Here is a 13,525-nt window from a genome sequence, read left to right as displayed (position 1 = left end):
CTGAGTCCACGGCTCTCTTGACCACCTATGTTCTTTTTTTGGCACCCCTGTGGGGCTCAGGAGCCCAGTTATGGCAGCTCCTCACCTCTTTTGAAGCACACGCCCTTGTGGAGTGTTGCCTCAGCCACTTCTCTTCCCTCACCTTGATAGTCCTCCAGGCAGCAGCCGCCACTGCCCATGGTCTTTGAGCAGCCGCCCCCAAGAGAAGTGCCTCCTCACATTGCCCCAGAGGGGCCTGGGAAGATGATGCCCCCAGCCTTAGCAGCCTGATGGGGATTGGCCAAAGGTGAATGTGAGGCCATCTTACTCACCTTGGGAGGCAGCAGGCCTCACTGGGCCTGCATGGCAGGAAGGCTCCCCTTCAGCACCAGACTCTCAGCTCCTAGGCAGGCCTTGCACACAGGAAGCACAAGAAAGCCCAGCACAGTTCCCAACCTCCCATTTGTCTTTTTTTTTTTTTAATAATATTTATTAGAAGTTTAATAGTTACAAAAAGAAAAAAAGAGAAAAAAACAACAAAGAATTTAACAAACAATACATCAAAGATAAAAAGGAAAACAACAAAAGAAAAAGAAAAACAATGCATCTAAACAACAAGAAAAACAAAAACATTTAAAAACGCATCCAATTTCCATATCTTTACCTTTCATTTACTTGTTTCATTAACCTCCTCACACCTCCCTTTTTTGTATTCTAGTTCAATTAGCTATTTCAGCAAATCCTTTCCATCTTTCTCAATTTTTTGTTCTATAATTTATCTTAACACAATCTAACTTTAAATTTTCCACTTTGGCCCATTAAAAATCAGTTTTTGCTTAATTCTTTATAACATTTCTTCTAAAGCCATATAACTTCATTCCAGCATTCTTCTAACATTCATTAATTTTGCAGTATTTCTGTAAATATACTTTGAATTTTTTCCAATCTTCTTCCATCGACTCTTCTCCCTGGTCTCGGATTCTGCCAGTCATTTCCGCCAATTCCATGTAGTCCATCAGCTTCATCTGCCATTCTTCCCGGCCCAACCTCCCATTTGTCTGTCCATTCCCAGCAGCAAGGGCTGGTGGACTGGCTGTCAGGGCTCCCTCGCCCACTTGCTTGCTTACTCCAAAGCTGCCTCAGCTCCTGGCAACCAGCACCACCTGGCCAGCCCCAGAGGCACCATTCACCTGGGGAGCTTGTAGCAAGGGCTGCTGCAACAAACAGCTGGGCAAGCCCTTGGGAGGCAGAGATGCAAGAGGGCATCAGAGGAGGGAGGGGAGGAAAGAGGGACTGAGGCCAGCGTTGCCCAGGGCACTCCTGACCACCATTCATGGCACCCCAGGGTGCCACGGCGCACTGGTTGAAAACCACTGCTGTAAGCCAAACAATGGTTTTCTGAGACCATGTAAAGGTAGGAGATCCCAGAGAAGAGTCCACAGCCAGTTCTTCCTTAAGGTCCTTTTTGGGACGCGGGTGGCACTGTGGGTTAAACCACAGAGCCTAGGACTTGCCGATCAGAAGGTCGGCGGTTCGAATCCCCGCGACGGGGTGAGCTCCTGTTGCTCAGTCCCTGCTGCTGCCAACTTAGCAGTTCAAAAGCACATCAAAGCGCAAGTAGATAAATAGGCACCGCTCCGGCGGGAAGGTAAACAGTGTTTCTGTGCGCTGCTCTGGTTCGCCAGAAGCGGCTTAGTCATGCTGGCCACATGACCCAGAAGCTGTCTGCGGACAAACGCCGGCTCCCTCGGCCAATAAAGCGAGATGAGCGCCGCAACCCCAGAGTCGGTCACAACTGGACCTAATGGTCAGGGGTCCCTTTACCTTTACTAAGGTCCTTTTTGCTGCCGTGCTGAGCTAAGGTGGCTTAGCAAACAAGTCACTGACATTTGATGGCAAATATTTTCAGGGCGGCTTATAAACAGGAAAATAGCAAAAATTTAAATGGCAAGTAAAAGTGGCCAACCCACCCACCCCCGCCACCTAAATTCAGACATCGTGAGAAACCAGGAATGAATGAATTTTATTATTTTGGTCACAGACCAGTTCCAGCCCACATACAATATCAAGGAAGTCATAAAACACGATAGGGATACATTTGAATTTGCAGTTAGGTATAACAGGGACAATACATATATAGCAACAGTTTAAAAATATATAAATTAAAACTTAGTCACTAACATATAACCTAAGGCCTTAATCATTACGATTGCACAGCTTGTTCCCTAAGTTTTATGGCAAATGCACAGAATTTGGTTACCCTTAATGTGATCTCAGGATCCTTGTTCGGATTCATTTGGAGATTTTTGCATAGCAGGGGTAATAAATACTGAGTGTATATCCTCGTAGAAAGGGCAGTGTAACAAGGCATGAGAGACAGAAAGAAACCAGGAAGAACTTTGTCCAGCACAAAAATTATAACCGATACATTTATGTATGTGTGTGTGTGTCTGATACTTCTACCTAGCTCTTCAGTTCAAATGAATACTCAACAAGGCTTAGAAAAGAAACACAAATCCAATATGCAATATTAAAACCTCAGATATAGTGACTGAAAGTAGCGTTTGTTAACTGCAGCACCAAAACAGATGTTAAATATATTTATAAATCTGTGCAAGAAGGGTTCAGCTTGTAGTCTGTTCACCCGACACAGTTAATTTTTGATCAGTTTTTGTTATTTCTTGCACCTGTTGTGCTTCATGTTGCGTCTTCAGTCTCTTGGTCGGGTGTGCACTTCAGCAATTGCAGAATGCTTTTAAGTTTCTCTAGCCACATCCTTCAGAATTCATCAGCTCTTCTGTCTAAGGACTTACCCCCAATTTTGCTTCGGGTGAAATTTGAGCAGCAGCTCTCAGTATGAACCAGGCAGAGGGCATTCTTGGTAGTTGCGCCCGTCCTGTGGAACACCCTCTCATCAGATGTTAAGGAAATAAACTACTATCTGACTTTTAGAAATCATCTGAAGGCAGCCCTGTTTAGGGAAGTTTTTAATGTCTGGTGTTTTATTGTTCTTTTAATTCCCCAGAGTGGCTGGGGAAGACAGATGGGTGGGTATAAATATTATTATTATTATTATTATTATTATTATTATTATTATTATTATTATTATTGTGATAAACCAGTCAAACCTCCCCAGGGTGAATATTCTGCATCTGGGGTGCTATCACCCCATCTTATGCCCTTTTAAAATGTGGGGCTTTTTCGAGTGGGGGTGTTATGGGGTTGTTGTTGTTATTATTTTGATGATGTATTTTGTGGTTTTATATTTTGATTTATTCTGTGAACCTCCCTGAGACCTCCAGGTATAGGGCAGTATACAAATTCAATAGTAATAAAATTCAAATAATAACAAATTCAAATAATAACAAATTCAAATAATAATAACGTAATAGTAATACCACTGAGAAGGCTCTCTTCCTAATTGCCACATGCCTCACGTCAGATGGCTTGGGGCAGCCAGAGGAGGAACTCTGAAGATAAGCCTGAGTGTACAGGTTGAGAAAGGGCATATCCTTCAGAGATCTAGGTACCAAGCCATTTTAGGCAGGCCCCAGCACTTCGAATTAGGCCCAGAAGTCTAACTAAAACTTGTGAAGAAAAGCGTTCTAGGGAGTCAGCACAAACTCTTCATCAAAAGCACCGCTCTGCTCAACTGACTGCTGTGGTTTTTTTTTTTGAAGTGTGCGGGTTTGGAGTTCCAAGGAAACAAGCAGCTTTGCAAAATATTTTTTATTTTTATTTTTTTAAAAGTTCCAGCGCTGCGTAAGCCGGGAGAAAGCTGTACATCAGAGAGGAAAATAATCGCAAGGCTCCAAATGAGTCTTTAAAAAAAAAAAAAAAATCTCTAAAGGATGGTGACAATTACTGAATTTCATATTGGCATTTTTATATTTGACAAGGTGACATTGTGGATGAAATGTATATTGTAAAACACTGCTGAGCTGTAAGAAAATGATTGAATGTAAATATTTCAAGATGTGGACTGCTGTTCAAATGTTATCATAAATCTCTGCCATTGTTTTAGGGGATAATTCTTCATGCATATTTGAGTTGAATGGATAGGTCCAGCCCCTGGTAGGGTAATCTTCTGCTTGTTATTGCCTTAGTGCTGCTAATGGTTTAATTTTCAGCCGTAGACTCTCTTTTTTTCTAAAGTATTCTCTGCTTCCTTTTATCATAGATGTAGAATTTTGGGGCTTAACTAGGGCATAATCGCCATGCTCTCGGTTTTGTCGCAGAGTGGTGCTTTGCTGACTTTTAAAGACATGGGCATGTCCTGTTCTAGTTTGGGCACAGCTTCTAAGTATGGAGGAGCTGGTATCACTATCATTTTAGTTGTACCCCATCCATCTGACTGGGGTCGCCCAGCCACTCTTGGGCGGCTTCCAACAGATATAAAAATATAATCAGAACATCTTCCCGATACAGGACTACCTTCAGATGTCTTCTAAAAGTTGTATAGCTATTTATCTCCTTGACATCTGATGGGAGGGCATTCCACAGACAAATTTTATGCTGGATGACGGAGGGGTGATTGGGATGGTCAGCACTCTTATGCTTCAGCTGTTTACTGTTAAAATAAGCTACAGAGGTCTTGACGTTGAGGAAAGAAGGGTCAAGAAATTAGGATTTACCACGAGTGTGTTGCCAGGGCCATAATAATAATAATAATAATAATAATAATAATAATAATAATAATTTATTTATTTATACTCCGCCCATCTGGCTGGGTTTCCCCAGCCACTCTGGGTGGTTTCAAACAAAACACTAAAATACAATAACCTATTAAACATTAAAAGCTTCCCTAAGCAGGGCTGCCTTTAGATGTCTTCTAAAAGTTTGGTAGTTGTTTTTCTCTTTGACATGGGAGGGCATTCCACAGGGCGGGCGCCACTACCGAGAAGGCCCTCTGCCTGGTTCCCTGTAACTTCACTTCTCACAGTGAGGGAACCGCCAAAAGGCCCTCGAAGATGGATCTGGCTGAACAACGGGTGGAGATGCTCCCTCAGATATACAGGGCCGAAGCCATTGAGGGCTTTCTCCTGCACCATTCTCCTGCCTCAGAGCCTTCCCAGTCTGATATTTCCATGGGAGGTTCCCTAGGCTGTTGCCTCCCCACATTCCTCCTCATCTAGCCAGTCCTTGGCAAGAATCTGTATTGGAATTCTTTTGATGACGATATTGTTTTATCGCTTGTTGTATGTTAGCCAGGAATCTATTGGGAAGATGGGCAGGATATACATTTAAGTAATTATTATTTATGGCACTTACTAGTCCCTTCTTTAAACGAAACCCCTTCTTTAAACGAAATGTAAACTCAGCACAACTTACAATAGTTAGATAAATAGCCCAGCAATGCCTGGAAAGACCACAAATTCCTCATCTCTCTTCCCATTCCATTCTCCCTTCCTTCTCAGAGTCCCTCTTACTTTTCCTAACTCCATAAACGTGTCTGTCTTCTGAGCCACCTTCGTCAGAGCTATGAGTTGTTTGCACATAACAAATTGTCTATTTAATTACCTTTAACTTTCAAGCCACAGGTTTCTTCTAGGAGGCCTATAGAACCATGTTTTGCTGATCTTGCCTCTGTCGAAAAGCTATGCCAGGGTAAATGGAATTGTAGACAGTTGCTTCTTGTATAAATAAGTGAAACAGTAAGATTTGGGGTGTCGGTTGACTCTCTGTTTCCTTTAACCCTCTTTAAACACCTCGCCTTTTGGTTTCCTGCAGATTCGGGAGGTTTACCGTCGCCGTGCTTCAGTCCAAGCTGGAACAGTGCGAGCGCGAAACCAACCGCCTGAAGAAAGCTTTGGAGAGAAGCGATGCTTACATCGAAGACCTTGAAGCTCAGGTTGCTCGGCTGAAGAGGGAAAGCAGCCAACGAAAAAGCACAAGCCCGGAAAGCGACGCCGCAGATCCCATGGAGGACAAAGAGAGTGGCCGAAGCGCAGCCAGCGAGATAGCGCTGCTGGAGAGCCCGGAAGAACCCATAGACCCAAGCTGCTTGTGCGCTAGCCATAGCCCAGATGACCTCGAGCAGCCGGCGGGTAGTGGGCTGTTAGGGAGCAGCAATGACGTGTGCCTAAATTCAGCCGGCCGGGGCTGTTCGGACGAGCCCGTTGCCCAGTGCTCGTCCGGCACGGACGTTTTCGCCGGCTCTCAGGAGGGCCTCTTGGATATAGGGAGCTCCGAAATGGACACCTGCTCGGAGCAAACATGGGATAAAATAGAAGACTGTGTGCCGTACAAAGAAGAGCTTTATGAACTCCCGGATCCCTGCACGCCTCTGTCTCTCAGTTGCCTGCAGCTGAACACTCCTGGCAACAAAGACGACCCCGCCACAAAAGAGGAGGATCCCAGAACGACACCCACCTTTCTGAGAAAACTGGAGTTTGAGGATTTTGGTGAGGCGTCGGATGACGGGAACAAAGACTCTCCGGAACATAGCGCCAGCAGCTGCGAGGGTGGCGAGACCAAGGTGGCCTGTTTTGCTTCGGACAAGCCGGTGTTTTGGAACAGGTGCCAACCACGCTATGATGAAAACTTTGAGGGCGCTGAGCCCAGCGCGGCCCCCGGCGACTCTGGCGAGCCTTCGGCGAAATCCAGCGACAAAACGCACAACCCGAGCGTCCCGAAAAAGCTGCATCCTGTCCGCTCTTCTGAAATGAATCGAACCAGGACGTCCAGCGAGGCGTCTATGGATGCCGCCTACCTTGATAAAATCTCCGAGCTGGATTCGATGATGTCCGAGTCGGACAATAGCAAGAGCCCCTATTACACTTCCAAGTCGTCTTCTGACCTGGATAACTCTTGCAAGTCCACGCAGTGTCCTGACCTCCTCAATGAAAAAGATAAGACTGTCAAGGAGAGGAAGGAGCAAAACGCTCTGAAATGTCCTCTTGCAGGTGATAATTCGGAAGAGGGGAGCGACTGGAAGTCTGCCACCTTTTCCATCCTTTCTCCATCTGCCTTAGAGACGACAGAGCCGTTCCCGCTATTTGCCAGCCGGACTTCAGAAACGAGTGAAACGAAACCTCGGAGTTTCCTCTTCCAAAGAGAGCTTTCCCCAAGCTTTCTGTTTAGCAACTCTCGAGGGTCATTCGAAGAGCACAAACTTGGGTCCCCTCTCTATAAGGTGGCTCCCGAGCTGCAGACCCTCCACAACCAACTCCAGTCTCCTTGGTCGTCATCCTTCATACCCGACAGAAAAGCCAAAAGCATCCACGCGTCGGCGAAGAGGAAAATCCAGAGTAGCCTGTCCAGCGCGAGTCCCTCAAAAACGACCAAGAACTGATTCCCCTCTTGACTTTCAGTGGGTTTTTTTGTTTTGTTTTCCTAAACACAATACTTTAGTGCCAATGTGAAAATGTTCGTTCCTTCACCATCCCTTGCAAATTCCTTTTGGGTTCTCCAGTGACCTCAGTCTGTCCTACTTCGACACTGAGCGATGGAGTGTGGAAATCCTTTGGTGCAAGGGGTGAGGATCCTGTGGCCTTCCCAGATTCATCCAGACTACAATTCCCATAATTCCTGGCAATCTGCTAGGCTGGTGGGAGTCTGGCCACATCTGTAGACCCACAGTTTCCTTCCCCCTCTGCTTTGGAGTACATTTTCTTGAAGAATAAATCTTCGTCACGTTTATCTCTTGATAGATGTCTTCAGGTTTAGGCACCTCGGGGTTTGTTTTTGCTTCTTTAGCGTAGGGTTATGGGAGGTCTCTGTCCTGTGAGGAGCTGTTAAATGCCCAGTTACTGAGCCTTGACAGATCTTCAAAGCAGTTTCTCGTGGAGACAAATCACGATATGGGTTTGACACCAGTGGGGTGGCTGCGTTGCTTCTCGTTTTCTTCTGCAAAAATGTGACAGGAGCTATCATCACAAAGCCCAGCTTCTCTCCGAACCTGGCTTCCACTGTAAAACATTTGCTTGCTCGCACCTGCATGAGTCTTTGCTGAATCTGTAGCTTTGAATATGTAGCTGTTAGTCTCTTTCTTTGGCAGTTTTCATTTGGAAAAATAATGTTGTTTTGCTGAAGACACACAACCCAGTCCTTTTTGCTTCTTTGCTCTCCTTTTTTTTTTTTTAATTAAACACTGCTTTCAACTTTCCAAAATGAGAAAGTGCCACTGTTGTACAAGACCGTGTTGTTTTGTGACTGTGTAGTTCATAAAAATGGGTTGGTATGCTAATGCCTTGTTTACCAAACGTGCACTGAGCATTTTACATGAATACTGTACTGTTTTACATTAATACTGCATGCTTTTTTTCTATGTGGAATGAATAAAAAAAAATGTCACAAGCGCTGCATTTCCTTGATGCTGCTTCAGATACTGAATTAGCATACAAAGAATTGGAGACTTTTGTAATTAGAAATCCTACTCGGAATGTTCATTAAGTCCTTCCTTGTGATAGCAGCGCGTACCAGTTTTGTCAATGTGGTATCGAATAATGTAGCTGGTATCTTTTGATTTCCATCCTGCATTAATGTTTGGTTTCAAATTCGCTTGTATTCTACTCTTGCCTTCAAAGAGCTCCGGGTAGCAAAATGTTCAAGGGGCTATTGCTGCTCATTTGTGTATGGGGTTTTTTTGCATCCCAACTCCTGTCAACGAGGGTCAAGCAAGAGGAACTGGCCTGAACTACACATTACGGCATAATCAACCCCTCGTAATTAGTACAACTGAGAATGTGTGACGTATCACAAGTGTTTTTTTCTTATTCTGTGGTCTATTTTACTGGCTTGCGGCACTGGGGGAAATAGGGGGGTGGACAACCTCCCAAGAAGGGCTGAATCTGTCAATTTCGCTTCCTCTTGCATTCTCCAACCTTGATTTCAGTTCTCCACATTTCCGCAACGGTTTACCAGAGAGGCAGTGTGGTGTAGTGGTTAAGAACAGTGGACTCGTAATCTGGTGAACGGGTTCGCTTCCCCGCTCCTCCACTTGCAGCTGCTAGGTGACCTTGGGCTAGTCACACTTCTTAGAAGTCTCTCAGCCCCATGCACCTCACAGAGTGTTTGTTGTGAGGAAGGAAGGGAAAGGAGAATGTTAGCCGCTTTGAGACTCCTTTGGGCAGTGATAAAGTGGGATATCAAATCCAAACTCTTCTCTTCTTCTTCTACCACGGATGGGAGGAATTCTCATGAAAATTCATCAGCATCTTAGCATGAACCTTTTCCAAAGATACATTTATACCTGCCAGTCACATTATTATTATTTTTTGCAAGAAATTTCTCCAGATAGAATGCATTTTTCCACTGTTACATACAGATTTGTCTTTTTTTGTAATTTGGTTGGAGAACTTCCCAAAATTCAAACAATTGCAAATTTTGACAGATAGTGTTGTTTTGCTTTCCATGCAGTTCCAGGAAGTGAACAACTTGTGGAATAATTTTATCAGAAGCTGCACCTAGCGCCATCATTATTCAGTTTTTGGTGCAGCGCAAATAATTTCCCTCCTCCCCCCCCCCCCGGCTTTGATACTTAATAGGAAGGGTATTGTGGCCTCTTTTAGTGGGGCAAGACTTGTATTCCTTTCTTTTAGTTCAACACTGTTTATAGTATTTTATTTGAATTGTGTTTCTATGTTTTTATTGTTCTGAATTGGCTTTCTGGCAGGTTGCTTTGAGTTACCTTGTAAGCAAAGCGACTAACCAATGCAGTAAAGGTAAAGGGACTCCTGACCATAAGGTCCAGTCGTGGCTGACTCTGGAGTTGTGGCGCTCATCTTGCTTTATTGGCCGAGGGAGCCGGCGTACAGCTTCCGGGTCATGTGGCCAGCAGGAACCAGAGCAGCACACGGAAACACCGTTTACCTTCCTGCCGGAGCGGTACCTGTTTATCTACTTGCACTTTGACACGCTTTCGAACTGCTAGGTGGGCAGGAGCTGGGTCTGAGCAACGGGAGCTCACGCCGTTGCGGGGATTCGAACCGCCGACCTTCTGATCGGCAAGTCCTAGGCTCTGTGGTTTAGACCATAGCGCCACCCGCGTCCTTAACCAATGCAGTAGATAACTGTAATTATTATGCAGGTTTGCATTTAAAAGCCGGAGCAAGACGAGTTTCTCCCACATCGCTACAGCTGACCCATATCCCTGTAACATGTAATTTGGAGCTGAGTTTTGAGGCTGATCTATGGGTTTCAACCCAGCTATCATCATCAATCAAAGGGATTGTTTGGTCCAGCCTTACTATAGAACCTATCAATGGCTCTTCAGTGGGATCAGTAGTGTTTTGCTCCCTTCCACCCCACCCTTCCAAGCTCCTCTCCTTGTGCTTAGAAGGTACGAACTTCTTCCAAGAACTCTGTCAGAGTAAGTACTGTAAGAGCTAATTCAACATTGGTCTTCAGCTTTAAGTGCACAGATCAGGGAAACGGAAAAGGATGAACAGCATATGGAAGAATAGTCCTCATCAATGAAAAGCCAGGCAGGAATAATGTATGTACAGTCCAACTTCCCACCAGGAATGTATTACTTGTCAGCAAGCCGTTTGCCCCATGAGCAAAACAAAAAATAAGCCAGTGTTCTTGAACCTTGTGTTCCCAGATGTTGTTGGACTACAACTCCCATCATCCCCTGTCAACTAAACCCAATGACCAAGGTTTTATTGTGTGTTTTTCATTGTGGAGGTTCATATTTTAATGTTTTTTTTTATTGTAGTTTAATGTTTTGGGTTTCTATACTTGTAAAATGCTTGGAAGCAGTGTTAGAAACTCAGATATGTAAGCTAGATGCCAAACGGCTCCTAAACCAAGGTTACAGTCGCCAAAATGGAATGTCTAGTTGCCATTTGGGGGCAAGGTAGCTCTAAAGTCTTGTTTTTCAAGTGATGGACTTACTGTGATTGATTCTCAGTTAAACCTCTGGCTAGTTCAAATGACAACTTTGAGCTAGGTTAAGAGCTTTGAGGACTTAAAGAAGAAAAGTCACTTGATCCACGGACAGTTGGCATGTTTGTTGTTGTTGTTTAGTCGTTTAGTCGTGTCCGACGCTTCGTGACCCCATGGACCAGAGCACGCCAGGCACTCCTGTCTTCCACTGCCTCCCGTAGTTTGGTCAAACTCATGCTGGTAGCGTCGAGAACACTATCCAACCGTCTCGTCCTCTGTCATCGCCTTCTCCTTGTGCCCTCCATCTTTCCTGTTGTTTATATTTCTTCCGGCAATCTTAATTCCAGCTAGGGATTCATCCAGCCCAGCCTTTTGCATGATGAATTCTGCATATAAGTTAAATATGCAGGGAGACAATATACAGCCTTGTCGTACTCCTTTCCCAATTTTGAACCAATCAGTTGTTCCATATCCAGTTCTAACTGTAGCTTCTTGTCCCACGTAGAGATTTCTCAGGACACAGATGAGGTGATCAGGCACTCCCATTTCTTTAATAACTTGCCATAGTTTACTGTGGTCAACACAGTCAAATGCTTTTGCATAGTCAATGAAGCAGAAGTAGATGTCTTTCTGGAACTCTCTAGCTTTCTCCATAATCCAGCGCATGTTTGCAATTTGGTCTCTGGTTCCTCTGCCTCTTCGAAATCCAGCTTGCACTTCTGGAAGTTCTTGGTCCACATACTGCTTGAGCCTTCCTTGTAGAATTTTAAGCATAACCTTGCTAGCATGTGAAATGAGTGCAATTGTGTATAAAGTGGTGCCTCGCAAGACGAAATTAATTCGTTCCGCGAGTCTCTTCGTCTAGCGGTTTTTTCGTCTTGTGAAGCAACCCTACTAGCGGCTTAGCGGATTAGCGCTATTAGCGGTTTAGCGGCTATTAAAGGCTTAGCGGATTAGCTGCTAAAAGGCTATTAGCGGTTTAGCAGCTTAGAAAAAGGGGGTGGGGAGCAAAAAAAAATCTCAAGACTCGCAAGACATTTTCGTCTTGCGAAGCAAGCCCATAGGGAAATTCGTCCTGCGAAGTGCATTGAAAAACGGAAAACCCTTTCGTCTAGCGGGTTTTCCGTCTTGCGAGGCATTCGTCTTGCGGGGCACCACTGTATTGGGCTATTCCGACCTCTTTTTCTTAATGGTGACTGCTTCTGCTCAGACTGCACAGAAAAAGCATTTTTGGTTCCTAAAATTCATTCTGATTGTGCAGATAAAAAGTAACATAGAATGCTACAGGATGGGGTATTAAGTCCAGATCCAAAGATTCCCCAGGCATGTACTTTCCAGATGGTGAATATGTCAGGCACCATCCTGGTACCCAAGTATCTTCACTTGGTCGCAAGTGGTCGAAACCCAGGTGCAAAATGCACTGGACACCTGGCTAATTTCAAACACTGCTTAGAAACCTGTTTTTTGTGCTCAGTGGCCTATAAATGAATGACTCATTATGGACAGGGAAAAGAAGCTGAGAGCATGGCCGCCCTGCGCTGTGGATAGCCAGGGGTCAATTGCACGATCATGATCCAGAGCTCAGTTTTGTAGGTCAGTGTTACTTTTTGAGGGCTTTTCTGCTGCCTCTTCTGACCGAACAGAATTGCAGTCATATATAGTAGGGATGTCCAACAGGTCAATCGCGATCTACTGGTCAATCCCCGGGAGGTTTTGGTAGATCGTGGTCGATCGCTGTCTCTGCCTGCCGTCTAGATCGCTATACCGGAAGATAGAGCTCTTGCTGCGAGGCTGACTGTTGCGATTACTGAGGTTGCAATGACTGAGGCTGATTAGCGATCTCTTGGTAAGCGACTTTTTTTACCTATTCCTCCAAAAAAAACAGGTTTTTCCTCCCTAGACAAAGTTCAACAACTTTGACCTGAACCCCAAAAAGGGGGTAGATCACTGCCAGTATTTAATTGTGTGAGTAGATTGCAGTCTCTTGGAAGTTGGCCGTCACTGATATATAGGTTCTCAAACCACTGCGCCAAATCAGAGCTCCAGTGAAATGTTGCGAGAGCTTTTCTTTGACCCTGCAATTTTAAATGGATCACGTTTTTTGGAGCACAGGCAAAATGAAGCAACGTTTTGTCCAGTTAGCCCAGTTCTGTATAGTCTGCCTGGCGTTAGCTCAAGAATGTCAAGAAAGGCTCCTAATTAATTCTGAGGACTGTGCCTGGGCAGTCTTGCATCCAAACTATAGGCCCTGCCCCTGCACTACAGCCCTTCTGCAAGCAGAAGGCAATAGCAGCAAATGCATCTCTGAACTTGTAACCCAGGTGTGCAAAGGGTTACACAAAAGGAAATGGCCGCATTAACATAACCTCTTTAAATTCAGATCTTTCTTTTCCTTTGCATGACCCACTCAAGGGCACAGTGAATGCTTCGTGTTCATTTCTGTGCACATTGTTTAAATATTTAATGAGGTGCGGCCTGCACACAAACTGATGTGTATCAAAATAGTTACGACACAGGCAAGGGGCTACACAAACAAAAACTAGTTGTATAAACAGCATTGCCCTATTTTGCACCTGGAGATTTTATTCCAAACAGCCACATCTGGTACCAATGGGCGGTTACTAGAGTGTATAAGAGCCTAATCTGTCTGGATTTTGCAGAAGTCTTTGCTAACGCTGCACCTCAACATTAGCAAGCCGCACATGTAAAATACAAT

General features: G+C 44.7%; 1 protein-coding gene across 2 annotated transcripts in view; it reads left to right on the top strand.

Moving 5' to 3' along the window:
* OBI1 (ORC ubiquitin ligase 1) overlaps positions 1-8,277 on the top strand; it is a 29,153-nt gene extending 20,876 nt beyond the window's left edge. For both annotated transcript variants that reach the window (XM_083437790.1, XM_083437791.1), the window contains exon 6: positions 5,710-8,277. In XM_083437790.1, coding sequence (XP_083293916.1) covers positions 5,710-7,273 — 1,564 coding nt within the window. In that variant the 3' untranslated portion in view covers positions 7,274-8,277. The remainder of the gene's footprint in view (positions 1-5,709) is intronic.
* The last annotated feature ends 5,248 nt before the right edge of the window (positions 8,278-13,525 follow it).

Source organism: Podarcis tiliguerta, assembly GCF_965153285.1.
Source record: "Podarcis tiliguerta genome assembly, chromosome: 4".
Classification (NCBI taxonomy): Eukaryota; Metazoa; Chordata; class Lepidosauria; order Squamata; family Lacertidae; genus Podarcis; species Podarcis tiliguerta.
This window is presented reverse-complemented; position numbering and strand designations above follow the sequence as displayed.